The sequence below is a fragment of the Sebastes umbrosus genome, chromosome 4, assembly GCF_015220745.1.
Source record: "Sebastes umbrosus isolate fSebUmb1 chromosome 4, fSebUmb1.pri, whole genome shotgun sequence".
NCBI classification, from domain to species: Eukaryota; Metazoa; Chordata; class Actinopteri; order Perciformes; family Sebastidae; genus Sebastes; species Sebastes umbrosus.
Window position 1 is genome coordinate 8,093,478 of NC_051272.1, and position 26,206 is coordinate 8,119,683.

Below are 26,206 nucleotides of genomic sequence, written 5' to 3' on the forward strand. Positions count from 1 at the left end.
TGGCCACCGTAGTTCTCCGACACGCATGGCACACGGGAGAAGTTTCAGTTAGTTGCAATTTTTTTTCTTATCCACAGCGAAGGTCCAGGGAGAGAGAGTGTTGTATGCGGTACACATTGTAAAGTCTCCCTGAGGCAAATTTGTGATTTGTGATATTGGGCTATATAAATAAAATTGACCTGACTAGACTTGAAAGTGATACTGCATGGCCCTAAAGTAACCACCTGCTTCCCGTAAGTGAGTGTTGCATAAGGTTGAGATAAAAGATAAGCGTTACGAGAGGAGAGAAAGGGAAGAGGAAGGGTGAGAGGGGAAAGGACGGATGGGAACCCGAACAGAGAACCCTCTTGAATTAGTGATAAGGCTTGCCCTCTTGTATTTTTGATGAGGAAGATCAAGTTTTTGAACACTTGCATGTCAGCGCCAAGGAGACCGGAGACGCCACAGGGAGTCTCGCAGCAAAAACACAGCATTACGGGATGTGCGCGGTGTCCCGAGACGGGTTTCCGCTTTGACTCTGATGTCAATGGGCCCATCGACTGGTCAGGAGGTGTCATGTAATATTCCAGTTACACAAGGCCTCATCAAATACTTAGAGCTGCAGTAAGGGCTCTCTGCCCACTAGAAGGAGGAGGAGAAAATAGCTTTGTTCCAGCAGCCATCACTCAGATGAACAAGTCATAGCGAGATTGTATTTTAGTGGTTTTAGTGATCAGTGGAGTATTTGTATCATGTTTGTCAATTGTCTGTGTTTGTAAAATGTGTGTGAATACCTTGTCTTTTTACTGAAAATCAAATCTACCTATGGTTAATAAAGTAGCCTGAATTATGTCACACGAGTCAGTTGTAAGGAGTTGAGTTGTAATGATAGAAAAAAAATCAGACTTTATTGGTTTGCTGTTTTGTGCTGTGCATGTAGTGAACAGTTGGCAAAGTAAAGAGGGCTCCTATGTAGGGTAAACAAACAATGAGTTTTCCCCCAAAAAAAAATGTTGCTGGCTCAACTTTTGCAACAATGCAATGCAATATCAAATGGCAACAAATAGCGTAGACCAATCATGTCAACCAGTGTTGTAGTCGAGACCAAGACCAGAGTATATCAAGACCGAGAAAAGACCAAGACTTTGAGGGATTGAGAGCGAGTCAAGACCAAGACCAGACCAGTGTGAGCCACACACTGCATGAGACACTTATGATGAAATGGGGAACATGCAAACCATAGACACTCCTCAAATTGACCTGAAAGATCCACATTACCATAAAAACACCCACAGAAAACAATGAAGATTCCTCTTCATTCACCTCTTTCTTGTCACATATACAGTATGTGTGTATGTATAAGTGTACCATGAGGAATGTCTTGATAAAATAATCAAAAGGCATGGCAGAGGTGAATTTTATTTGTGGGAATTTTTTTTAGTTTTCCATGAGCAATCACCGTAATGATCATTGCATTGTCAAATAAATCAGACAATGCACGGGCAATTTAGTGATATCCCTGCAGTTGTGGTCTTGACCAGACTTGAAATAAAATCATGTGTCCTCTTTGTCTGAGACCGAGACAAGACCAAGTAAAAATGCGGTCGATTCCGAGACGAGACGAGACGAGTGGTCTTGAGACAAGACAAGTCCAATCTCGAGTACTACAACACTGATGTCAACCATGACATTTGCCAAGACAAAGGAGGAAAATGATTGACGCCATGATAACTTTCTGAAGTTGTAAAATCCTGTCTTTATAGTTTATAAATCAAAGTGCGGTGTTTAGGTACCTGAACAGCTTTAGGTATATCACTCAAACTGGACATGCTGGATTGTTTTTCACCTTTTTACCAATACCTGTAGCAACACACCATCACAGCCTCTTACATTTTTCTTTTAGCGCAGTGGTGTTTTAGGTCAAAACGTTGCCTACGTGCAAGCTGGAAAGCCAAAACAATAAGCTAAGAGGCTTACAACTGTGCAGCGCTGCAAAGTTGGATGTTGATTCTAAGTTTGTCTAGCACTATGACTGATCCTCTCACATTACATGAAGTCATATTAACCTTATTATCAAAATAATCACTTAAAGCAAGTCTAAGCACGTTTTTTATATCATGTTCTGTGTGCCGGCATGTGTATCAGATTCAGTCTGCATGAAAGTGAGTACGTAAGCCAGTGTGAGAATGTATGAATGAACGTGTCCGATTGTGTGCACCAGCATGTTTGCCCGAGTATAACAGTGTGTTTGTGTGTGTGTTTGTTATGCAGCCCCTGGGAGCCCTTGTCCTGGTGGAAAGTGAACCCCCCTCGCACCCCCCCGGAGCTGTTACTATCTTTAGCTCATTTCCGTCGTGTCTTGTCACTCGTGTTCTCCTCTACAGCACTTAAATCTGGTATCTAAACCTCCGGGCCATCCAATATCCTGTACTTCCCCTGCACAGGAAGCTAGAGAGGGGTGAGGGTGGGGGTGTAGATGTAGACACATATAGTACACACTGCAATTACACAAACATGCATGGCCTTACTGTACATATTCACAGTCGATGGATGCACCTGAAGAGAGCACAGTAAATTAACTACATACACTCACACATGATGAAGATTATACACTCACGGTAGGGACATACAACCACAAAAGAAACACACACATGCACACGCACACAAAGGTCTTTGACAGGAGGCCTGTCAGTAGAGGACACCTTGTCTGGTCAAACCAGCGTCACAGCTAACGTCTGCAGCGACACGAGAGATGGCGCGAGTAACCAAATCTAACCTCCTGCTATCTAATCACCTCTTAAACACACATTTGGACTGCTAAAGCTTTGAGGACCGTTTATCAGCAGTATTATTAAAAACCTTTAGCGTCAACACTCTATAGCTAACTTTAATTAACTCCATGCTCAACATGATCCGAAAATCTGGTGTGCAAAACTGAACTAAACCAATACCTTTGTGTTAAGTTGCAATTAGCAACAAGCTCTCCTTTGTATATTTTTATGAACTTACTGATGTGGACATTTCAGTCCTTTTAAAAACAGGTAAACCATGCACACACAAGCTTAAATTAGAGACATATTTCAGACTTTTTTTCGAACATTTTTCAGTCTTTTTGTTCACTCATTTTTCTGACTTTATTTTTCAGATATCCATCCATCCATCTTCAACTGCTTATCCGGGATCGGGTCGCGGGGGCAACAGCTCCAGCTGAACAGCTTCAGACGTATTTCAGACTTTTTTTCGAACATTTTCAGACTTTTTGTTCAGACATTTGTTTTTTTAATTTGCACAACAAACTACTTTTGCTAAGGATCCATTTCAACCCAGCTCAACTTATTTCAATATGGTAAATTTAGACAAATTTGAGTTTATGAAAGCAAGAAGGCTAAAAGGCATAGTGCTGAATGCACACCTAAAGCAGAGCGTAGTGGTACATCGAGTGGAGTTTGTGGCTATGAAAAAAAGGACAATGTAATACCCTTTTCCAATAAATACCTGTGACTACTGCAGAGTCATTTGTCCTGGGAATAAATGCTGATTGTAACCTTTCCCACTGAAGAAAAAAGCCAGATGTTAGCAGGTGTTAGTGGGGTATTTTGTCCAGTAGGAAAGGGGCTTTATACTAACTGCTAAATTAAACACAAGAGTTACCACAGATTAACATCCGTTAAATTACATTGTATATAATTCAGTCTCATTGGGCTAAAAAAAAAACAAAACTGAATGATGTCACATTGCTACCATTAAAATATGTGATATTCAAGGTTGTACGTTGATCTGTTATCCTAGTTTCCAAAGAGGGAGTATGAAAGGGTTCAGTGCTCAAGGACACGCAGAGAGCAGCTGATGGACATTATGGCTGTCGGCGCAGATGAGATACGTCACTTTATGGCTGTACTGGTGTGTATATTGTAGCTCTGTAATGTCAATATAGAGTGAGGGCACCACCCTTGGCCTCTTGTCTGCTCTGCGATGACGTAGTGTTTGCTGATAACACTCCATTCAGAAGCACTGAGCCCTGCTAGTGCCGCTAGCTCTGCACTGCAGAGCTTAATGGCTAATGCAGAGAGAGAGAGAGAGGAAGGGAGGAAGGGGACAAAGACACAGCTGATGCCACATCAGTGTCATCATGTCATTACTGACATCACTGACCTCTCTGTCCATACAAACGTCCTGAATTCATACAATGCAAACAACATGAGGACACCTTACAGGCCTCATGTATAGTAATTTCTTCTGCAGTAACCTCGTGCATGGTCGTCCCATGTGTGCACACATGATTCAAAAACTAAAGATTATTAGTTCTTTGTTTGGTCATTATTGATATTAGTAGCCAATTTGTTTCAGGATATTGCTCTTGGCTAGACTTCTTGGCCAAAATTATATGGCCACTCAAACATTACACAAATTTTGTTGTTAAAGATGTCAAAACCAGATTTAAAACTTGGCTGCAGATGTATCTAATATTGTGTGCTGCAGCATTAATTCCCAACAGTGTCTCAGCCATATGAGGATATTAAAACAAATGCACAACATTGTGACGTTTAGTGCTTCATTGGGACAAAGAGGCCTAGCCAAAACCAGCAAAAAAAAAGCCCCCGAAATGTACACAAAACTATGTAGTGTCTCAGCCATATGAGGACATTTAAACACATTAAAACTAGGGCTGCACATCCATCCATTATCTGTGACCACTTATCCTATTCTGGGTCGCGGGGGGGGGAGAGGGCTGGAGCTGATCCCAGCTGACATTGGGCGAAGGAGGGGGACACCCTGGACAATAACGCTCACACTCATCATTCCCTCTTGCACTATCAGTCAAAATAATCGCAATTTGATATTTTTTCAAAATCGTGCAGCGCTTATTAAAACACATGCACAGCATTGTGAAGTTTAGTGCCATTGAAGTCAAAAGAAAAAAAAATGCATAAGTGATAAGAGGAGACGGCCCTAACTTAAGATTATGAACGTCACCCATGGCAGCAGGAACTGTGAAAGCAGGAACATCCCCATCCAGCCACCCACGTAACCACCTCAGGCCATTTGCATCCCCCGTCCTTCCCTCTCTCTCTCTGCCCCTTTTCTCTCTTCCGCCCACGCTTGGACCCATTAGGGCGATGGGGGGGAAACACGGATGCAGGGCGGAAGGGAAAGCACTCTGAGGACATCAGCAACGGTGGAAGGAGGACGTAAGGAGTAGGAAATGTCCAGAGGAGAAGAGGAGAGGAGAGGAGTCGGAAACGAGGAGGGGAGGGGAGGAGTTCCTCAGTGATGGAAATCAGAGCTGACAGGAGGAGTAGCACTGGGGGCTCCCTGCTCGACCCGTTTTAGCCAGGGATGACTCTCACACACACTCACATTCACACTCCAAAACCCAGTGACTCATGTATGCACACAAATAAACCCCAAATATATACACACACACACACACACACACATACATACACATACACATAACTTAGCAAATTTGCATGTCCTCAGACACGTGCACTCACTACGTTAACACACGTACAGGCTCGTTCACTCACTCACATGCACGCTGACACAACTGCACTCACATGCATATAAACACTAGGTCTGGGACAATACACCTATCTCCCGATTCGATACTATCACGAGTGCTGATTCTACAAGTATTGCAATTAGATATTGCAATTTATTTTTGTTAACTTATTTAACACTAGACCATGGGAAAAAGTTGAATCATACACTATAGGGACTTTTACTTTGGGAAATAACTTAATTAACACAGTAAAAATGTTTGATTTTCGTCTCTAGCTCTCCCGTCAGCTCCGTTCTCTTTATACATCCATGGTCAGCTCCATCGGGGCCGTTTGAATGCATTTAACATAAATGTCAGTATATAGGTGCTCTACAGTTGTAGCATCGGCCCATTTGACCACGGAGATGCAAGTGACGGCTGGCTTGACTGCACGTTGACACAATACGATAACTTTTCCTGTCCATGACAGAGTTAACATGCAGCTTTAGCCGTGATGTCTAGCTCTGCTTTTCCTGGCAATGTGTGAAACCCAAAGTGTTTCCATACTTAACTGTATGTGTAGTGTTTACCACTTTGGATTTAACATGTGAGGGTGCAGGTCGAATCCACGCAGACCCTCCACCGTTTTCTATTTTCTCGTTTCGGCCCGCGGCAGCCGGCTAGTTTGTTTTGGTTGATAGATACGTAACGGATATGACGTCACGGTACTCAGACTACAACAATAACAGCAGTAACTTCCTTCTACCTCCCCATAGACTCAAATGAAGCAAATATATCGATTCTGGCATTAAAAAAATCGATTTCAACATCGTAAAAAAAAAAAAATCACAATACATACAGTAGGCGAATCAATTTTTTTCCCACCCCTAATAAACACAGAGGCTACAACAAGCTGCAGGAGGCACGGAGAAGGAATGGAAGTGCATGAGTGAGTCAGGAGCTATGTGTGTGTGTCTTTTAAATGTAAGCACAATTAGCTGCAGCGAGTAAGCATGTAAGGGTCAAGCATTCATCTTGCCATTTGTGGCAAAGATAAAACTGATGTATAGGTATTAAATGTGTGTGACACCAGGGTGCAGCAGTGGAGTTAGTCAGTGAGTTAAACAGGCAGGCAGAACTCCAGCTCGTCTATTATTAGAGCTGCGGCTGCGGCTGCTGCGTCCCCCGCGGGCCAGGGCATCGGCACGTGGATTCCTGCTCTCTCCCCATGTCTCTGATCTCTATTTCTCCACATCTCTCTCTCTCTCTGATCTCTCACGGGTCTTTTCATTCAGGCACGCTTGGGCGATTCATACAGCGAGCAAAGCTCCTTCAAGCAACGCAGAGAAGGAAGAGAAGGAGGAGGAGGAGGAGGAGGAAGATGAAGAGAGGGCAAGAGAGAAGGAGCCAAATCTGAGAAAGATCCTGATGTTGGCTACACAGCAGTGATCAAACAGTGGCAACAAAAAAAACATAATTTAGGTGCTTAATGAAGTTTTGCATGCATGCACGGTAAAGAAAAATGAATACTGCTGCAATAGGAGTTATCAGTTTAACAACATGTTTCTTTTTTAGGAACTGAAAAAGGGAGAAGGAGATCATTAAAAGCAAATACTTTTGGTTGTTCGGTTGTAGTATGAAGTCACTTCTTTGTCAGAACAATGCCCATAGAATGGGATAAATACAAACAACGTCGTCCCATATCAACTGTGCAGGGAACTCAAAAGACTTTCACACGACTTGACTTTTAGTTTAGAGTTTGAAAAGCGTCACAGCCCCTAAAGGGAAATTATGTGCACCATTTCACTTTGCACACTATATCCATATCCAAACAGAAAACATGCCCAAACTCACATTCATCTGCTCATGAATATACACGAATGAGCTCATGTGCACGCTGAGGGTCAGGGAGTAAAATACAAATATTACTATGAATCATTAAATGCCTTTCATATTCAATTTGCAATGATGATTTGTAATGATACACTGATTATAAAGCACACAGATAATTTTGACCAGGCCTTTCTTTTTCATCATTGATTAAACAATTGCTTTTTGATTTATTGTTATGATTGTTTCATGGCGTACTGTATAAGTAGATACAGCTTTATTGATTCTGATTGGTCAATCACAGAATTCTACGGTCTGTTATTTCTTTATAGCAGACCGTTGCTATGTATAACAGACCGTTGCTATGGGCGCAGTTCTGATGTCGGACTCTGGCGGACCGTTTTTTGTGTCAAATTATTGATTTCTTCAGTAAGTAGCCGTGTAATAAGCGGGATAATGTACAGCTAGCGGGTCATTGTTGTGAAAAAAACCCTTCTTTTAATGTCAGGGTTTCTTTCACAACAATGACCAGCTCGCTGTACATTATCCCTTACTTGTGTGAGTGAGGGCTGCCTAAACAATGCACAGTGACCACTGAATGTGTCTAAATATTTATAGTTCATATTACTAAATCATGCTGGATGGGTGGATAAAGCACCAGAGTGACCCCCGAGACTTTTCATTTAATGCCCTGTGATTCTCTTTTTACAACAGTAAGAGGCAGTAATGACCTGTAACTTCTCTGGGATGCTGTGTAAAGGGGGAAAGGCTGCTGATCCTACTCCCACTACTCAGGGACCCCACTAGGGACCTGTAGCATGTTGACTGGGATGTTGTAATGAATGCATTTTTACAATCTAATCAGTGGATTCAGAAAATTCAGGAGGAGATATTTTCTTAGATGGCAGGCTAGAAACTAAATGCCAGAATGAACTATTCTAGTAACTCTGGTGTAGTTTACAGCAACCATGAGCAAATTACTGATCTCGTATTCTATGGTCTTTAACATGGCAGTGAATTAGACATATTCACACAAACCTTACATCTTAACCAGCCGTCCTCACTTCTGTGAAAGTATGTTGTTTTCCTAATGCGCATTAAACCTGTTCATTAAGACCCGACCAAATCAATCTCATGTTTCTACCCGTTTATCCAGGATCAGCATTTGCGGAGTAAGCGGATAGCGCTAATTCACATCCAGGATTTTACCAACAAAACGTGAACTACTCAAGCTCAGGGCCAAGTCACTGCCCTGCCGTCCCAGACGGGCCTTCAGCAACAAAACAAACTACAGAAAGGAATGATCCGGAAAACACAACATGGCTTCACAAGGTTGTTCGGTCAAAAAATACACAAGAGGACAGCTGAAATAGTTGGAGAAATAGGCTTGTAATGGGAAAATGTCCTGAAGCAAGAAGTATATTCCCCTGTTGCTCTGACAGAGCCGCTCAGTGGCCAGCTGGGGCTGTATTTGGCGAAATTGCCAAAATCAAAACTCACATAGGATAGGTTCTAAACCTTCTAAATTATACTCTTAAACAGTTGAATCTGAAAACTAATTGAAAATAGATACGTAAGGCTTATACCAGGACTAATGTTGAACAGGGACGTTTCAACTGGACCCATAAAATGTAACTCTTACTGAACTGTAATTCAGCCTTCAAGATTTAAGCTACATTTACATTTTAAGATAACTAATTCAACATGTTATCAATGTAATCACTTGTAGTTGTGCAAAAGTGCAGAATTGTATGATTAGAGATGATGCTGAACAAAGTTTTTTTAAGGATAAATACAAATTGAAACGCAAAGATTTTAATTCAAATAAATGTCTGTTAAGTCACTATCTATCTCTGAAGGAGGTAACACAACAGTGATTGATCCTATGGCCCATGATGAAATGAGTGATGATGAATATATTTGCAGTATTACAAACTGAGTGTCTGTGGCAACATTCAACATTATGTGTGACTGCCCGTTTACAGTTTTTTTTACCAATGAATACACACAAAAATGATGGAAACTTATTGCTCATGTATTAACAAAAAAATGACTGCTAAACTAAAATTGACACTTTAAAGAGCAAAGACAGACAGTTAGTTGCTTTCTGCTGGCATCACCTCATCTCTGACAAGTGAATGGACTGATGTCCTTTGAGGCAGGTATCAGTGCTGCAGCTGGACGGCAAAACTATAGACTGGTCTGCACTGCCACCTGGTGGTCATGGGAACACCCCCCCTCTAAAATACATACAACCTTGATCTGTCCCAAGAACAGCAATGATAACAAAGTAAATTTTACAGGCACAAACTTTTAATTTTAGCCTGTAAAAAGCAGCAATATAATATAGATATGCCAGCTTACCGTGGTGCTGTGGACAGATTGGCCCAACTCTATGACGTGCGGATCAGTGGACTGAGTGTCTGCCACTGTTGGACTGATCTGTGGAGAGAAAGAAAAGTCATATGTAGCTGCTCCCCTTTTGACCTTTACAACATACAGTATCTCTTGATTTATCACCTGTATAATTTACTGAGCACACAGATGTTATGTAGAATGTCTGTGGACCAGGTCGTTTTCACTACATACTTCTTGTCTTTGCAGAACAGTAGTCAGTTATAATAAAATAAGAGATTCTGATGGTTTGTAGGCCAGGGAACTAGTATATGGCCCTCTGACCAGAGAATGATGGGTAGCCTAAAGGACCCACCAAACCGGCATCAATGAACTAGTGGCGACGAAGGCCGACTGGTGTGTTGTCTCACGTTGCACCGCAAAGACTACAGCCACCGGCCAACTAGCACATACGTTCTGCGCCTGCGTGAGAGGAAATAAGTCTTCATAGCAGCAGGCGGCGATAGTCAGGAAGACCGAGGACTGCGGATACACAAGCCGTTGTTATGATACGTACATGAAACAAAGCAGCGTTTGCCGACCATTTTCACACCACTCTCACTCACCACTTAGCTTCATTCCAGACAGCCATGTCATTGTGAAAATATCCGTGTATTGAAATGATCAGATGAGATGAAGATGAAAAATGAGCAGTGCCCTCTGTGTTTTGACTCTTGATTTTAATCATTGGCTTGCTTTCCTCACTTCCGTTTCTCTTCTCGTGCACTGATTAATTTAAGATGGACCGCTAATCAGAGTGATTTCTCTCACTGACAGGCTCCGCCGCCGATTTAACACGCTAAATCTGCCGAAAAAGCCGCAGACAAGGGCCAACTAGAGCTGTGGGAAACGCCACAAAAACTAGGGACACAGACGCTCACTGAGGATTTCATGATTTTATTCCTGGTCTTGTCGAGTCGTACCTTCTTCATGTTAGTTTGTATGGTAGGTGAGAAGAAATGAACAGGGAAATATATCATTCTAAGTAGAACTTGGATAACTTGATAAAAAAATTATTTTCCTATGAAGTTAGGTCAAACTGAACTGACCTGAATGGCTGTGGGCTGCGGACGGTGAAGGTGAGGTCCTCTGGGGTGGATGTCACTCACGTGGGGCAGGGGATCCGGGGTGGACCTCCGGCTGTGTTGCTGCAGGACCTCCTGGTAGCATTTGGTATCAAAGTTTGTCCTCCACATCAGCACCTACGGGATCAAGGGACCAGCACAACTACCATGACCAAAGTTCTTCAGATTTTCTACTACTACAGAAAGAAGAAATATAACCTTGAAGCTGCTGAGAGTACGGGGAATACTGGGTTGTGATGTAGTCATGAAACACCAACCTGACCATCAGCTCCCCCCGAGGCAAAGAGGTCTCCTGCCCTGGAAAAGGCTACTGTGATTACAACGCCCTGGAAAACAAAGTAAACGATGTCTCACCATGACAAACACCATCAAGGACTTATTCAGGGAAATATTGGAATAACGCTGCTCAGACTGCATATAGTGTCTGATATTGTCTGATGAAGTAGCATCACCTTGTGTCCATGCAGGGTGTAGATGAGACGTCCCTCCAGCAGGTCCAGGATCTTAACAGTGCTGTCACTGGAGCCACTGATCAGGTAGTTGTTGGACGGGTGGAAGGAAAAGCTGTTGATTCCTGCACTGTGGACTGGTCCAAAAACATATTAACAGCAATTACAGTACAATCTTGGTGCACAGATATTGTAATGAAAGAATATTTCAGACAATTACGTTATTTTCCAAACTGAATACATACTAGCATTATTATAGTTCTGACATTTCGACATACCTTGATAATGCTGAATCAACTTGTTTGTCCGTAGATCCCAGATTTTCAGTGAACTGTCGGCTCCCGAGGACGCGATACAGGTGCCACTGGAGTTGAAGCCAACAAACGTTGCTGATCTGGAATAAGAGAGAAATATTCCTTTATTAGTCCCGCAGTGGGGAAATTTGCAATAATAATATTTGCAGTAGCAAATAAATTCAGACCTGCAGCAGTTTAACAGTCTAGTGTGTAAATAACATACAACAATGCCATCTACGGGAGAAACAAAGTAATGACTACATTAAATTGATGATCAATTTTGTAACGTCTTTTTAAAAACTTTTGACTATATTCAGTGATGTTTTGGCCTTTCGTCTGGAATCAGAAACTACATTCTCCATCTCCTGTGAATCTCCTGTTTGGAAATGTATTGGTTGTGATATTACAATAGGTAAAAAATATAATGTCCAGAGACTGTGTCAAGTACAATTACACAACAAGACAATTAAATAAAGTGACTAAAACTAACAGAATCCTAGTCACAAAGCTAAAATAAAATAAAGAAAACACTGCAAATTCCCCCGCTGTGGGACTCATAAAGGATTATCTTATCTTATCTTATCTTATCTTAAAATCAAAGCTACAAAGGCTAACAGGACACTTTTAGGACTTACCCTCCATAGTCAGTGAAACAGTTGATGCAGTGTTTGGTGGACGTGTCCCACAGCCGGACGCTGCGGTCGTCTCCACAGGACGCTATCAGCCGCCCGTCTGGAGAAAACCTGCAGTAAAGAAAAGACAAAATAATGACACCTACAGTGCACACTGCAGCCAATCTTGACCACTAAATTTGTATCTACTTGTCTCCATCAGGTGATTCATATAGTGATTCAAAAAAATGTTAAAGGGATGGAGAAGAAGAAAAATTACATATATTTAGAAAAAGTGCATAACTCTTATCTTGGTTTGTAAAAAGTATTCCTGATGTGTAGGGCTGACCCGAATGCTTCAAAGCTTCCAAGCTTTGACCGTTGCCATGGTAATCGACCTCCAGATCAGTATTCAAACGCTTTGTTTGTTTTTTTATATAGGTTTGTAAAACTACAGTATAAATCCCAAAACAACCCATGAAATAAGGAATAATCCACCAACATTATTCATATTCAACATTCATTATTATAAGTTATTCTCAGACGGATATCGCTGTTTGTTGTGTGTAGAGGTGTGTGTGTGTGTGTGTGTGTACAGTAGTATGGCACTGAAACAGGGCAGATGGAGACAGACAGACAGAAGAACATGTCAGCAGGGTGCACAACGCCGCGAAGAGAAGCTTCAAATACCTTTGAATATTTCTCACTGAAGCTTCGAAGACCAAAACATTGTTTTCGGGACAGCCCTACTGATGTATAACTTTGTTTGTCCTTGGACGAATCCTTGGCAAGCGGGACCAAAACTTAATTTCAGATAGTAGCCAAGTGATAAAGCTATTTTTAGGTTACCTATAACATACACCCATACACACAGAAACATGCTACAGCAGGAGAGGTAACTGGGGATGTGGTGCTGTTGGATACCTGGCACAGCGCACCCAGTTGGTGTGCTGGTTGAGAGAGTAGACGAAGCACTGCCGGTGAACGCTCCACACTTTGACAGACTTGTCGTCAGACGCCGTCACCAGTCTCTGGCCATCGGGGGAGAAAGCAACACTGCGTACAGCGGCCGTGTGGGCTTTGAACACGGTTGACTCTCCTTTCCTGTAACACGCAGACACATAATAATTTCATATTACGGTCCACTCATCTTACTTAGTCAACAAAAAGGTCTTGATTAAAGTGGAAGAAGTGACTTGAGCCTACATGGAAGGTGTCCACAGTCGGACCGTTCTGTCCTTGGAGGAAGTTGCCACCAGGTTACCAGAGGGGGAGAACTGCACCCCAGTGATGACGTCTTGGTGGTCAACATAGCGGAAAGCTCTCCCCTTTGGAGCCAGATTCCAGATCATCAGACTCTTATCCACTGACCCCGAGGCTAGAGGGAGACAAAGGAAGATGAATGAAGAAGACTTACACAATAAACAGTACAGATTTCATGCAAAAGAAGTGCAGTAGATTTAATCATTACTGGTATCTAAAGAGGTTATTACAGTGAATAAAGTGAGCTCAGTTTGTATTGTTAACCTAACCTTGAATCTGTTTTGAATCACTTCATAAAAAACATTTTTATAGACTTGCTTTTATGTGATGTTCTTTTATCATCTTTGTATTATATTATTGTTTTTATTCCCTTTTACTTTTATCAGTATTTATTTAATTGATATGTTTTTATTGTTTTTAGATTGTACTGTTTTGTCTTGCTTTTGTTTGGCCTCACTGTTTGGCTTTCTGCTGTCAAACTGCCACATATCCTGCTTACTTTGTCTGTCAAAGCACTTTGTAAACTCTGCTTTTAAAGTTGCTATATAAATAAAGGTTATTGCTTAATTGTGCCTTATATGAAAGAAGAGCCAAATCTGGCAGCTGAGTTTTGCACAACTGAAACTGAAACTGAATAGCATCTGTGGATTTGTTAAGTTTGTGGCAGCAGCATAAATTACCCAGTTGTTTGCAGTTTGGATTGAAGTCTGTACAGGTGACAGCATCTTTATGCCCCTTGAAGTGTCTCTCTAGGGTTGGATCCTCCTGCAACAACAACACAGAGTCAGTCAGGGAAACTCTGCAGTGTTAGTGAAGGAATAGTATACAAGAAGTGTGCAAAAAACTGTGATGAAGGGTCCCATGGATAGCACTGTGATGAACAAACACTGTAAGCTCATCCACTATGTTCACTCTTTGTTAGTGTCATGTCTGTGGAAGAGCTCTGAAGAGGTTGGTGAAAAGGTTGTGTTGCTGGTAGTGGAGGGAACAAACATGGTTAGGGACAGCATTAAAGTGACACTGAGTAGAAACTTAAAGAGCTGAAGAACTTTATATACCAACAAGCACATCTGTTATTATGCTGTAAGGATCTAACAGAGAGGATAGGAGGAGTGTTTGATAGTAAATCCTCTTAGCAGAGAGCAGCTAGCAGACTCGCCGACTCAGCTGCTATAAGCACCAGTTAACTTATCAAAGTATTAACTAATATACTCACCATAACAGAAGCCATTGTGGGCTAAAACAGCTGATGTAGTCAGAGAGAGAGTGAAGCCTTCCCGCTGCTCAGTAACGTTTCCTCCATAGTTAGTGAACTAACTGTCAAACAGGGCGCCTTCAGCAGCACTCAGACCTGACCTGTCGAGCTCAGATAACACGGTGTTCTGCTCGATACTCTCTTAGTAAACTTATTGGACTTTAACTTTTATGATCTGTAAATTAAAACTGAGTTGTGTGTTTGCATAAGCAGCCGGTAAAACACCCGCTATTTCTAAAGCTAGCGATAAATAACTGGCAACCTGTGGCTTGTAGTGATGTGTCGGTCGCGAACGAGTCGGTTCAAAGAGCCGGCTCTTTTAAGTGAACGATAAGAGCCGGCTCTTTTAAGTGAACGATAAGAGCCGGCTCTTTTAAGTGAACGATAAGAGCCGGCTCCTGTCCTCTCCTGTTTTATTTTTTCTTTAATTAATTCTAGGCAGAATGATATGATGACATTTCCGCGCCACGGGCACTCCATGCACTGACTGTGACCATGGATGTAATAAGAGTACTGGATACAGCGTTGGAGGCGGGGCCCCAGTCATTCCTATGAGAGTTGCTCATTGGCGCATGAAGCCTAAATGGCTCGACTTCCGTCTGGAAAAGTACCTGGATCTTGGCGGAGTAGCGTCCGCTCGGTCACATGACTTGGTCACGGGGTCCTAACGTCACGCCGTCGTCACGGCTTGCGCTCCAGTCTCGGTCTGGGTCTCACTCACATGAATGGGAAATAACTCTGGATTCAGCCATTAGTGCATTTTACAACTTTAAAAACTTAATTTTAAAAAAAAGGGCTATTAGAGTGTTCGTACTTGGAAGTTGATTCACCTCAAAAAAAATTATCCGCTGAGTTACAGACGTCTCTTTCCCAATGTAAGTCTATGGGAAAAAGTATTTTTGGGCCCAACGGCATCACATGACTGACACGGAAGTTGCAGTACTGCCGTTTGGACACTACGAAAGACCGGATCGTCGACCTGCGCACTTCCTGGGGGCTTAACTGTGACTGAATGTTATGTGGATGAAGTCCGTGCGACCAATCAGGTGATGAGAGACAAGGATCATACCATCAAGCAGGGAGGGGCGGGGTTGGCTGACGGTCTACAGGTACAGAGCAGGAGGGAGAGGAGGAAAGAAAGAGAGTGAGGAATGCGGTGCGCGAATAGCAGAAAAGATGAGTGTCGGAAATGAAGCAGTATGTAAAATGATGGTATTCTGGAAATTATAAGGTTTAGTATTATTGTATTGAATAACTTAACTGCTATATGTGCACACACACTAATCATAGGTCAAAACTGCGCTAAATTTGGCTGAATTATAAAAGGCAGAAGTGGTAAAAATGAAGAGCCGTTTGGGAGCCGAAAGAGCCGGCTCTTCTTGGTGAGCTGAGCCAAATGATCTGGCTCACTAAAAAGAGCCGTAATTCCCATCACTAGAAGAGAGAGCAGTGATCCATTCAAGGAACATATGAAAACGGGGGATGTAGGAGAAGTCGATATAAGAATTCCTTTGGGAGAGGCCCGCAGACAACTATAGCGAGTGAACATCAAATGAAACCAAAATGAAAACAAAACATGAATGCTAAGTAAGCCTTTGGTAGAATGTGTGACTGTGAACACACCAGGGCGCTACCAGCGAGCCGGGAAACTTTGTTTTGTGAACTTACCCCAAAACGTACCCGTTATTTTTATGTAACCTGAATGCATCATGTCATTAAAGGTGGAGCGTCTTTCGCTGCTAAGCAACTAAACCAGCCATATCATATGAAGCTGCTGCTGTGACGGACAAGCGGCATCATCAGTATCAGCTTCTCTGATTGGTCCGTGAAACAAAACGGACCAATCAGCAGCGAGCTTGTTAAACTTGGAAACTGGTGTTTGGGTTTTTCGGTTTGAAAAAGATGTCGCTCAATCGGGGCATCGGCAGTGTGGAGGTAACGTCAGTTAAATGTCAACATTACTTAGTTTATTTACCCGCTTAACTGGTAATATTGTACTGTTGATAGTAGCATGTGTTGTTATTGCAGCTATAGAAACAAATGGAGCTCTTCTAGCATGCTAGCTCGTTAGCTGTGGTCAGTGTTTAGTTGCCATGTCAACCACAGTGCACCTGTAAGGAGCATGTCGTCAGCTGAGCTCTTTCTGGAAGCTCCCATGCTTGCAGAGTAACTTAACTAGAATTTGCTGCCCAGTCTTTGTTTTCTGGTCATACAGCTTAACATAAACCCATGGTTGTCTTTTCCCTTCTAGTACCTGAAGAAAAGGATACCGACAAACGAAAAGTACCAACATGTCAGAACCAGGCTGGACACAGGTATCATGTCCATGTTCAGATGTACTACAATGTTATAAACTAGTGCCATGTGTTATGACCAAAGTGATTTATTATGAATGTTACTGTCATCTTTATATAACAGGATGCAGCCTCACAAAGTATATGGAAAGACTGGAGGAGATTAAAAAAAGTGAGTAACTCATTTGAAAAGCTGGCAAGTAATTGTGCATATATTTATAAGTATCATGTTTTTATCTTTCTATTCTACTACATGCACTTTTTTTTGATGCACTCACACATCCCACATGCTTTATGTTTTGGCACACAGTGCACTTTCATAGACTAAGCTACTGGTGTTATACTGCACTATACTCACTTTTAACAGTCTCTTCTGCACTACAGTATATTCACTTTTATAATAGTCATGTATCACAGCTGTTACCCTGCACTATATTCCGTTTTAACAGTTTTCTTCATCTCCTTATATTTTTATATCTGGTATATTTTTTTGTAATTTGCATTACTAACTTTTTTACTGCCTTTTACTAACATGTTTTGCACTATGGAACTGTGATACTGGAAACTTGAATTTCCCTCGGGATCAATAAAGTTACTATCTATCTATCTATCTATATCCGGCTTCTAAAGACATAAATATTTAATTTCAACTATATTTTTCATAATCTGAGTGAAAATGTAAATTTGAATCAACAGGAGGTTTTTGATGATTGGATATCTTTGAAACCAGTGTATAAAGGTGGCTGTTTGTTATTTTTTTTCTACATAACCAAACCATCTTTTTCAAGTCTTCACATTTTAACTTCTGTGTCTGAGAATCACGACTCATGATGGGTTCACTATAGATATGAACAGCTTCAATGTCTTCCTAAAAGACACTTCACAAAGATACATACTAGGGCTGACAATCGATTCAAATAATTAATCATGATTAATCGCATGATTGTCCGAAGTTAATCGCGATAAATCACAAATTAATCCACATTTTTGTATCTGTTTTGTATTTTGTATCTGTTTTGTATTTACGTATTTAATACTCTTTAGAAATTAGAAATTAGTAGCGTTAAAACAAATTTGCATACAGAGTAGTCCACCGGGCAACTAGACTGTTGCAATAGACTGTTGGACCCATGACATTAGTTCAGTCCATTGGCATTTCCATTCTTCTAAAGGTGCATTAAATAGCCCGGTTTGGCAGGATTATGTGAAACTTACACATGATCCAATTACAGAAAAATAATCCTTCATAAAGGTTTTTTTTCTCAGAGTAGTATGGATGAGTGTGGATTGCTGTAAGACCTGCCAACTTGGCACCTCATTTTCCCAAGGATCTGTGGGTTTCTCTTCTCTGTCTGTCCGTGTACTTCAAGAGGTAAACTGGAGAAGTTCTACCTCACTGATATTTCCCAGTTAAATAAGTTCTTTGTGGACAGTGGTCATTTTGTGTTGACCTGTCCTCTGATTTCTCACGGATAAGTAACACTGACGCCTTCGCTCTCCAATGGAGGATTGTACTGCTGTCTACAAGTATTCCTCTGTGTGACTGTGGGAACAAGCTGGTCGGATGCCAGCAGGGGTCTTAGAGCTAGTGAGTGAGTAATACCAGCATCAATAGCACAGATAAAACCGTCTGAGCAGCCTGATTTAGGTGTAGTCGTGGGAGCTTTGGCTGCAAGGTAGCATGGGAACAGACAGGGCAGAGCTGAGGTTTAGTGAAGCATTAGTGAGGGATGAGGAGAAGGAGGACCTGCAAGACCCAGGTGAGTTGTGTGTAGTATGGCTGCAAAAGTAATTATCATAATTGTTTTGCTAGATTATGCAATTATCAAACACAGCGATTTAACAAGTGGTCAGACTTTTTGACTGAAGGTGCAAAGTTGGTATCTTCAGCTACAGCGGCCAAGACTGTCACCAGGGCTTTGAGGCTCCTACCTCCTATAACTTGTCCTAGATTTAAATTATGCTTTTTTCTCCCCTTCTTTTCAGATTACAGGTATCGAAAAGATGAATTGTTCAAGCGGTTAAAGGTGACAACGTTTGCACAATTGGTAAGCATTCATGTTTATTTTTTCCTGCAATACTGTAACGTCCTGCAACATTTATATTTCGTACTCAATGGAACATCCAGCCAACAGTTATTTTTTTAAGATGATGGAAAGAACGCAGTGAGAAACCCTGATCCATTTACAGAGTTTAATAATTGATAGACTACTTGTGTGAATAGTTTTGGACAGAGGGCTCTGAATTCATTCAGCTCAGTTTGTTACCTTCATTTACAGACTCTAGGATACCATTCTCTTTGCTCTTCCTAGTAATGTAGAAGCATCTTAGATTTCTGAACTTGTTTTTCCCACCAGATACTTCAGGTAGCCTCCGTATCAGACCTGAATGAAATGGGGATTGACGGCGAGTCACACATCCCAGAAGGTAACTAGCAAAGTTACTCATTCACTTTCAACATTGTGATACTTTATTTGTCTCCAGCTTCATACTGAATGGGTCATTTGAAAACAAATTTAACTTGGGCCACTAACATTAATTGTACTGGATATTCTGTAAGTACTGTAAGTGAAAATCTGTCGATTTCCCACTCGCTGCTGGTTTGCAGATGGTCTGTCAGTGGTGTCTGATGCAGACCTGGAGTGTCTGTCTGATCACACCAACGGCTCCCCACAGGCATCACCGCTTTCAGATCGCCAGGATACAGGAGACACCGGGGAAATCTGCTACTCTGCCAGGTCAACACTGCTGAGGTACTGAACACCTCATACTGTACACAACACACCATACCACTCATAGTTTGGTTGACAACCTTTATGCATGAAATACCTTGTATAAGTCTGAAGACAAATACTTAATACATCAGTGTGTGTTTGTTCTGGGGAGAACTGTACCTCTGTCCTTGGTGATAGTGTCATGCTTTGCCCTCTGAGCATGTGCAGCTGCAACTTTTTTCTGGTTGACTTTTGTGTCCTGGACTTCCAGTAGTAGGTAGCTACTGTATGAAATTCACTTATCACTTTTACAACTTGATATTGAGAACAAAATAGGAACTCCAGATAGTGGTTTGCTGTTGTCTCAGTAGCTAATAGGTTAGATCTATGCATCTATATCAGCACATTTAAAGGGTCAGCTCACTGAAATTACACATATATACTGTATATCATACAGCAATTTAGAAACATCCCAGAACTAATGTCCATTTTACTCAGGAAGAACTGTTTACACAGTGGTCTGGATAATCTGGAGTAATTGCAACACTGTTTCTGGAAAGACATGCTGCTGTTGAATTTATATTCTCTTTATAATCCTTTAAGAAATCTGCCTGTCCCACGCCCCCACCCTCCTGTATACCACACAATAACCTCGCTCAATATGTTCTTAGCGTCCCCTCCTCTCACCTGCGTCCTCTTTCCCCCCTCCAGCTCCAACAGGAACCCCAGGAGTGTAACTCTATCTGTGCTCTCTGTAGTGGCAGAGCTGTTAGGTCACCTTCACCTTGTGGGGGGGATGACAGATGGAGAGAGAAAGTAGGGCAGCGCTTGGGTAAACCTACACAAGGGGAAAGTGGTGTGCTTCTACAGTGTTTGGCTCAGCTCCATACTCACATTAGCTGCAGCGAGTGTTTTTCCTCAAGGCTCTGGTTTCACATTGACTGGTTCGACACTCGGGAGATCAACCCCTCCCTGCTTTAAGAAACAAAATCAGTACTGTCCTCTGCTGAATCCTTATTGACTATTACAGACATGTGTATGTAGGATGTAGCAGTGATGTGTCCACCACTGGTGCCAAGAAAAATATGTGTGTCTTAATGGCCAACTGCTGTCAATATAAATCATATAATGGGATTGGTCAAGAGTTTAATCAGCATTCTAAATCAGCACATATGGTTTTCTAACCTGCATTAGACTAAAAGTTAAGCTACAGTACGTGCACTAATTTTACTTATATTTAACGCTATATTAAAGGTTAAACTCACCAATAATGTTAAACTAACAGAAATTTAAGGAAACAATGTCACATTTGCCAAAATAATTTGTATAAATGGATGACTTTTTTTCCCTTTTTTGTTTTCTTTGCTTGGTTGCCACTGCATAAATATGGCAAGGCTGTCTTACACCATAAACAATAACTGACCTTGTCTCATCCGTTATTTTCTTATATTGGATACCTAATTGTGCGTTATCAGAATCGGAAAGATCTTCATTGTCATTATACTCAGGTACAATGACATTTCGCAGGCTTCCCTCATTGTAGTTAAGAATAAAAACAACATCTTAGATAACGTCTTCTTCTATTGCTTACTTATTAACATGAAGAGTGACGGAGCAAAAGAAATGTCTATAAAAGCAAAAGTCGTACAAACAAGGAATGTTTTGCGGCTTACAGTGTTATTAGTGGTGTTGGAGAGCTGAACCTGGACAGGAACCATCGGAAGATGGAGAACGAGTCGGTGTTCAGCCCCGAGCTACCTGACATGCCCTACCCCGGCTGCCCCTACCTGCTGCTGGACGTACGGGACCGGGACGAATACGACCGCTGCCACATCATCAGCGGTAAGTGGCAAGAACATGAAGCTGGATCATCACGGTTCTTGCTTGGCTCTTATGCCAAACATATTTATTGTTTTAATAATTTCTCTCTCCTACAGCACACAGTTTCCCCATTGCCATGCTATCTAGAGCAATGAATCCCTACACCAGAGATGTGCTGGAATATGTATCCTTCAACACTAAACATTTACCTGTCCTGCCTTTTTTTCATGTAGCAAAACCAATGTTGAAACACAGTTACAACTGACTATTGATTTTAACTTAACCCACAAACTGTGTAGAAAAATGCAGCAGGAAAGATCATCATCATGTACGATGAGGATGAGAGAATAGCCAGCCAGGCAGCCACCATCATGTGTGAACGAGGAATTGAGAATCTGTTTCTGCTGTCTGGAGGTAAGGTATCTGGTCTACTTCGTTTTAAAGTAATCTAATCCCCAGTGAAGAAGATGTCATCTCATATATCCTATATATCTTCGGTCGCTATTTGATTGTAGCTGTGAGTGTGGCTAGAGCTAACACGTGTGCATCTGAATGATCCTCTCCAAGGTCTCAAGGTAATCGCTCAGAAATTTCCAGAAGGGTTGACGACGGGCTCCATCCCGACCTCATGCCTGTCCTCTCCCACATCAGCGAGGGGGAAGAAGAGCTCCGTGCCGCCGCCACTGCAGCAGCTGTCGGCAGCAGAGAAGAGGTGGCGGTTTACATCAGACGAGCAGACCAAGATCCAGGAGCAGCTGGAGGAGATGCTCATCCCCAGTAACTCCAACAGTAAGACCACACTTTCACAAACTCAAATTAATTAGAGCATTGTTTCCCCGGGAAGAACTTGGTACTAAGTGTGGGGAAAATAGAGCCAAAGTTCTGCAACAGATTTTTATTTCGGTTTAGTTAGTTGTGTTGAGTTTATAAGCAGCTTTTGGAAAGAAAATGCTCCATTTAAACCAAAGTAAATTAATTATTCTTGTATTATTGGAAACTTCATTCTCCACATATGATGGATTGTATGCTTGACCATACACCTGCTGCACACAAAGACTCTCTAGTTACGCTGGCAATTAATTTGGTTTAATTGATTGGAAGTGTATCAACACTTTCTTAATTTTTCCCTGTAATAAGTTCCAAATTACTACCCAGAACCATCTGAAAAGCTGTCTTTGGAAACTGTTTGGAAAAGAGCAGGCATTTTCAGAAAATACTTGGCAGGTGATTGGATGAACCATCTGTCAATCAAACTCTTGCAGAAGCCAGTCAGGAGAAGAGTGAAAACATCTTTTCCATCGAGAAAAACCTTCAGTGTCGTTGTTCGCTCTTTTTTCAGTGAATAAATACTCTCACTTTCTGATAGAACTGATGCTATTTCAGCATCTACGCTAACCTCTCCAGGAGCCGCCATTGTTGTTTAGAATGAACAGTCTCCTCTCCGTGTCATCACACACACCTAAACCACGCCCGTAGCTGCTAGTAGCTCCTCACAGGACGCTGATTGGCCCGTGGTCTGGCTTGCTGAACACAAACGCATTACTTGAAGCCTGACAAGATTGATTTTCATGTGATATGTGATCCGGCAATTATCGTGTGAGAATCCAGCTGCTGTGCAAGTTAACCAAATTACGTAGTTGCTTCCCGTAAGTTTCCCACGAATTTGAAGTTGCATACCATGTCCTTTCAAGGAAATTATAGAAAAATACCAATCTTATCAGTCTAGATCACAAAATAGGGCTGGGGCAGTTCAGAGAGGCCCATCCCTCCTGATATTTTTGCTTGGACTCACAAATGCTATGTTTGTCCCTGTCTGATCTCTTTGCTACCCTTCAGTATTGTTTGCCTGTGTGTTCACCGCAGGCCGCATGTCCAGCCGCATGTCAACCAGCAGCGCCCAGTCTAAAGCGTCCAGCGCTCGGAGTCGACAGAGTTCCTCTACAGCTGGGAGGGACAGCGCCAGAGTTCAGAGCAGTAGACCCTGGAAATAACACCACCACCACCCCCTTCAGCCACACAGATATACACAAACAAACATACCTCCAACACAAAGTCCATTTGTTTCAGGTTCAGATTTCCTTGCTCCATAACTGGTCCCAGTCAGCAAAATAATCTTCCATGACACTGCTGTACAGAGGTGGACAGGAAACGCCACAACTACTACGTTACAGCAGCTTGTACATGTATGACGCCCCTCTACGCCCCTCTACCACACAGCTGCTGAATATGGATTTTGAAAATTACACACACCTTGGGAAAGTAATTAACACTACACAACAACAATGACCAACATATTTTAAACTCTATTTAAGACTTAAAGGTATAATATGCAACAATGTCTTAAAAAGCAATGTATAGACTGATACTAAAATAATCCGTCTCAATCATCACTCATACCGCACTAGAAGTGTGTGGCGGTGTCTGTTTCTGCAGAGACGCTGCAGCCTGTATTTTCTCTTTTCTTATTATTTTGATTTACTCAGGACGCTGTTGGATGTCTGCAAGCAGCCTTTGGGGCCTCACATGGGGGTGTAACCTCCAATCAATAATACCCTAGACGCCTTGTCACGCCCCTTGGCTTCTGATACCAAGGCACAAGCATTAGGCTATACATTGATGGGCACAAGCCCCCCTGTAGATGCATTGTGGCCGTATTTGACAGATCAGAACAGGTTTTTTACATCGCTGTGAGTTCCCCTGTTCCTCTGTCTCTTCTCTGCTGTGCGCAGTGGCTGCTGTGTGCTACTATCGGTGTGTCAGTTTGACCGAGGCACACACACCAGGCAGAGAGGACAGCCTGCCATTCGGCTGTATTCATTAAAAATCCGGCAACTTGACACCTTCCCGTCAGGATTGTATGGAGGTGTGCGGAGTTAGTTGTGTGTTCATTTGTGTTTTAGAACGTAACCGCTGTGAAACAATAAAAAAATAATGTTTTATTTTTCTGATTCGCTGCTTTGTTCTCACTAGCGGCACTCTCTCTCCGTTCTCTCTATAGCTCGCTCGACCATCGCTGCCCTCTCTCCCTCTCACTAGTTTCCCTCTCGCTAGTTGAGCTGAGGAGGAGGGGCCAACTTTGAATGTGGTGTGTTTACAAACACAACTGTTACATATTATACCTTTAGTTAAGACTGGACAACAGTTTGACATTAAAAACACATTAAAAATCTGTAGGAACAGAACATTTCATATTCAGACTCCTCAGTAAGAAGTATAATACTAAACTCTTCATCTTCACCTCTGGAGATTTATGTCAGACTGAAGTATTTCCAATTGATGTTTTTTTTTATTTTTCTTATAATATTTAATAAATGCTGTGTGTTTGAATGTTTGCACAGTGCCTCATCTGTGAACCTGAAAACTGATGGATCTTTTTGCACTCAAATTCATTTTTTCATTTAACACGTCCATTTTTTTGTTGTTCTGTAGAACCTGAACTGAAACTCTTCATCACTTCATTCTGCGGATAATCTGTTTTCTTTTCCTTCTTTTTTTTTTTTAAATATAATGTCCAAAAAGGTCCCGCTTAGATCCATCAGTATGACAGCCACCAAATAAATGGCATTCCTAAAAGACTTTTTGGTTGGAGACAGAGTAATTGAATGTTGATATGATATGAAGGATATGCTGGGAATCTACGTATGTATTACATGAGATGTCATTTCTATAAATAACGTGACAGCACTTGATCCATTTTGTAAAACTAAGAAAAGCTGTGCTGTATTTTTGTAATTTCTTCCACATTGTCATGATGTCTTATTGTGATTCCTAACCTGACGGCCTTTATGTACCTTCTGCTTATGCTGTTACATGACTGTGGTTTTCTTTATGTGTGCGTGTGATCACACTAACTGATTAACTGTGGCCTTCATGCAGTCTTCATTATCATTATCGCAGTGTCACTGAAAGAAGGAAATGGGCATTTTGTCTTGGTTGTAAAAAAAGTACAAGCAGCACTCCCATACTCACAGATGCATTTGAAATACAGTATTGTTATTTTGTGGCCTTTTGTTTTGTTGGCATGGTTGTGACTTGTTGCATTGGTCCATTGTTCCTGGATACACTCACACAGTCTCCTATTAAGTGCATTTAATGACAGTATGGACTACTCCACAGCGCTTTTTTTGTAATTTCAGTCAGTCTTAACTCACATTAAACGATCTGATCACATGATTGTGTTTGTAAATGAATGTCAAATAAAGTGTATGATTGTTTGCTGTATCATTTCCTTGTCTTAATACAACATAAATGTTGACAGAACAAATAGCAAAAGTGACTAAATTATTTATTGTAGTTCAATAACGTTTAATTAAATCTACTGTTTAAAGGAGGACTGGTCTAATTCAGTAGTTTACTGCAGTGCCTGAAATGGGCCGATACTCACCAGTACTGAGTACCGGCACTTCTGATTTTTGTACCCTTACTTCTTATTGCACACTACCACCTCCTGGTGAGTCTAGGTCCGCAACCATAAACACCCATGTAAATGCATCATCATGTGTAAAAACATAGCTAGCTTAATGCTGAGAAAACAGCAAATGACAAATGTTTTTGGTATTTCTTCTCATTATCCAATTTAATCTGCAGGCCAACAGATATCATATTAAGCAATATGCCATATTAGATTTGTGTACAATTTGATTTGTACATAAACAATTTTTATTAACCAAATACATTTATGTACAAAATGTGGAAATGTATGTCGTATGAAGCCTAATGTATGTAATGAAATG

General features: G+C 41.6%; 2 protein-coding genes across 5 annotated transcripts in view; one reads left to right on the plus strand and one right to left on the minus strand.

Annotated features, from left to right (window-relative positions):
* The window catches only part of poc1b (POC1 centriolar protein B), a 52,004-nt gene extending 37,022 nt beyond the window's left edge, over positions 1-14,982 (minus strand). For all 3 annotated transcript variants that reach the window (XM_037767574.1, XM_037767576.1, XM_037767575.1), the window contains exons 1-10: positions 14,606-14,982; positions 14,070-14,154; positions 13,333-13,504; positions 13,051-13,230; positions 12,151-12,258; positions 11,498-11,613; positions 11,223-11,356; positions 11,028-11,096; positions 10,735-10,887; positions 9,656-9,733 (exon numbers count right to left, since the gene is read on the minus strand). In XM_037767574.1, coding sequence (XP_037623502.1) covers positions 9,656-9,733; positions 10,735-10,887; positions 11,028-11,096; positions 11,223-11,356; positions 11,498-11,613; positions 12,151-12,258; positions 13,051-13,230; positions 13,333-13,504; positions 14,070-14,154; positions 14,606-14,620 — 1,110 coding nt within the window. In that variant the 5' untranslated portion in view covers positions 14,621-14,982. The remainder of the gene's footprint in view (positions 1-9,655; positions 9,734-10,734; positions 10,888-11,027; positions 11,097-11,222; positions 11,357-11,497; positions 11,614-12,150; positions 12,259-13,050; positions 13,231-13,332; positions 13,505-14,069; positions 14,155-14,605) is intronic.
* A 1,454-nt stretch (positions 14,983-16,436) lies between these two features.
* On the plus strand, positions 16,437-25,687 carry cep41 (centrosomal protein 41). Of its 2 annotated transcripts, none has more exons than XM_037767577.1 (11): positions 16,437-16,579; positions 16,896-16,959; positions 17,063-17,110; positions 18,925-18,986; positions 19,296-19,365; positions 19,547-19,691; positions 21,328-21,494; positions 21,590-21,657; positions 21,773-21,887; positions 22,041-22,262; positions 23,337-25,687. In XM_037767577.1, the coding sequence occupies exons 1-11, from the start codon at positions 16,547-16,549 to the stop codon at positions 23,462-23,464; spliced, it is 1,122 nt and encodes a 373-aa protein (XP_037623505.1). In that variant the 5' UTR covers positions 16,437-16,546; the 3' UTR covers positions 23,465-25,687. The 2 variants fall into 2 exon arrangements, with proteins under 2 accessions (XP_037623505.1, XP_037623506.1); XM_037767578.1 differs by having other exon boundaries at positions 16,441-16,579; positions 17,063-17,114.
* The last annotated feature ends 519 nt before the right edge of the window (positions 25,688-26,206 follow it).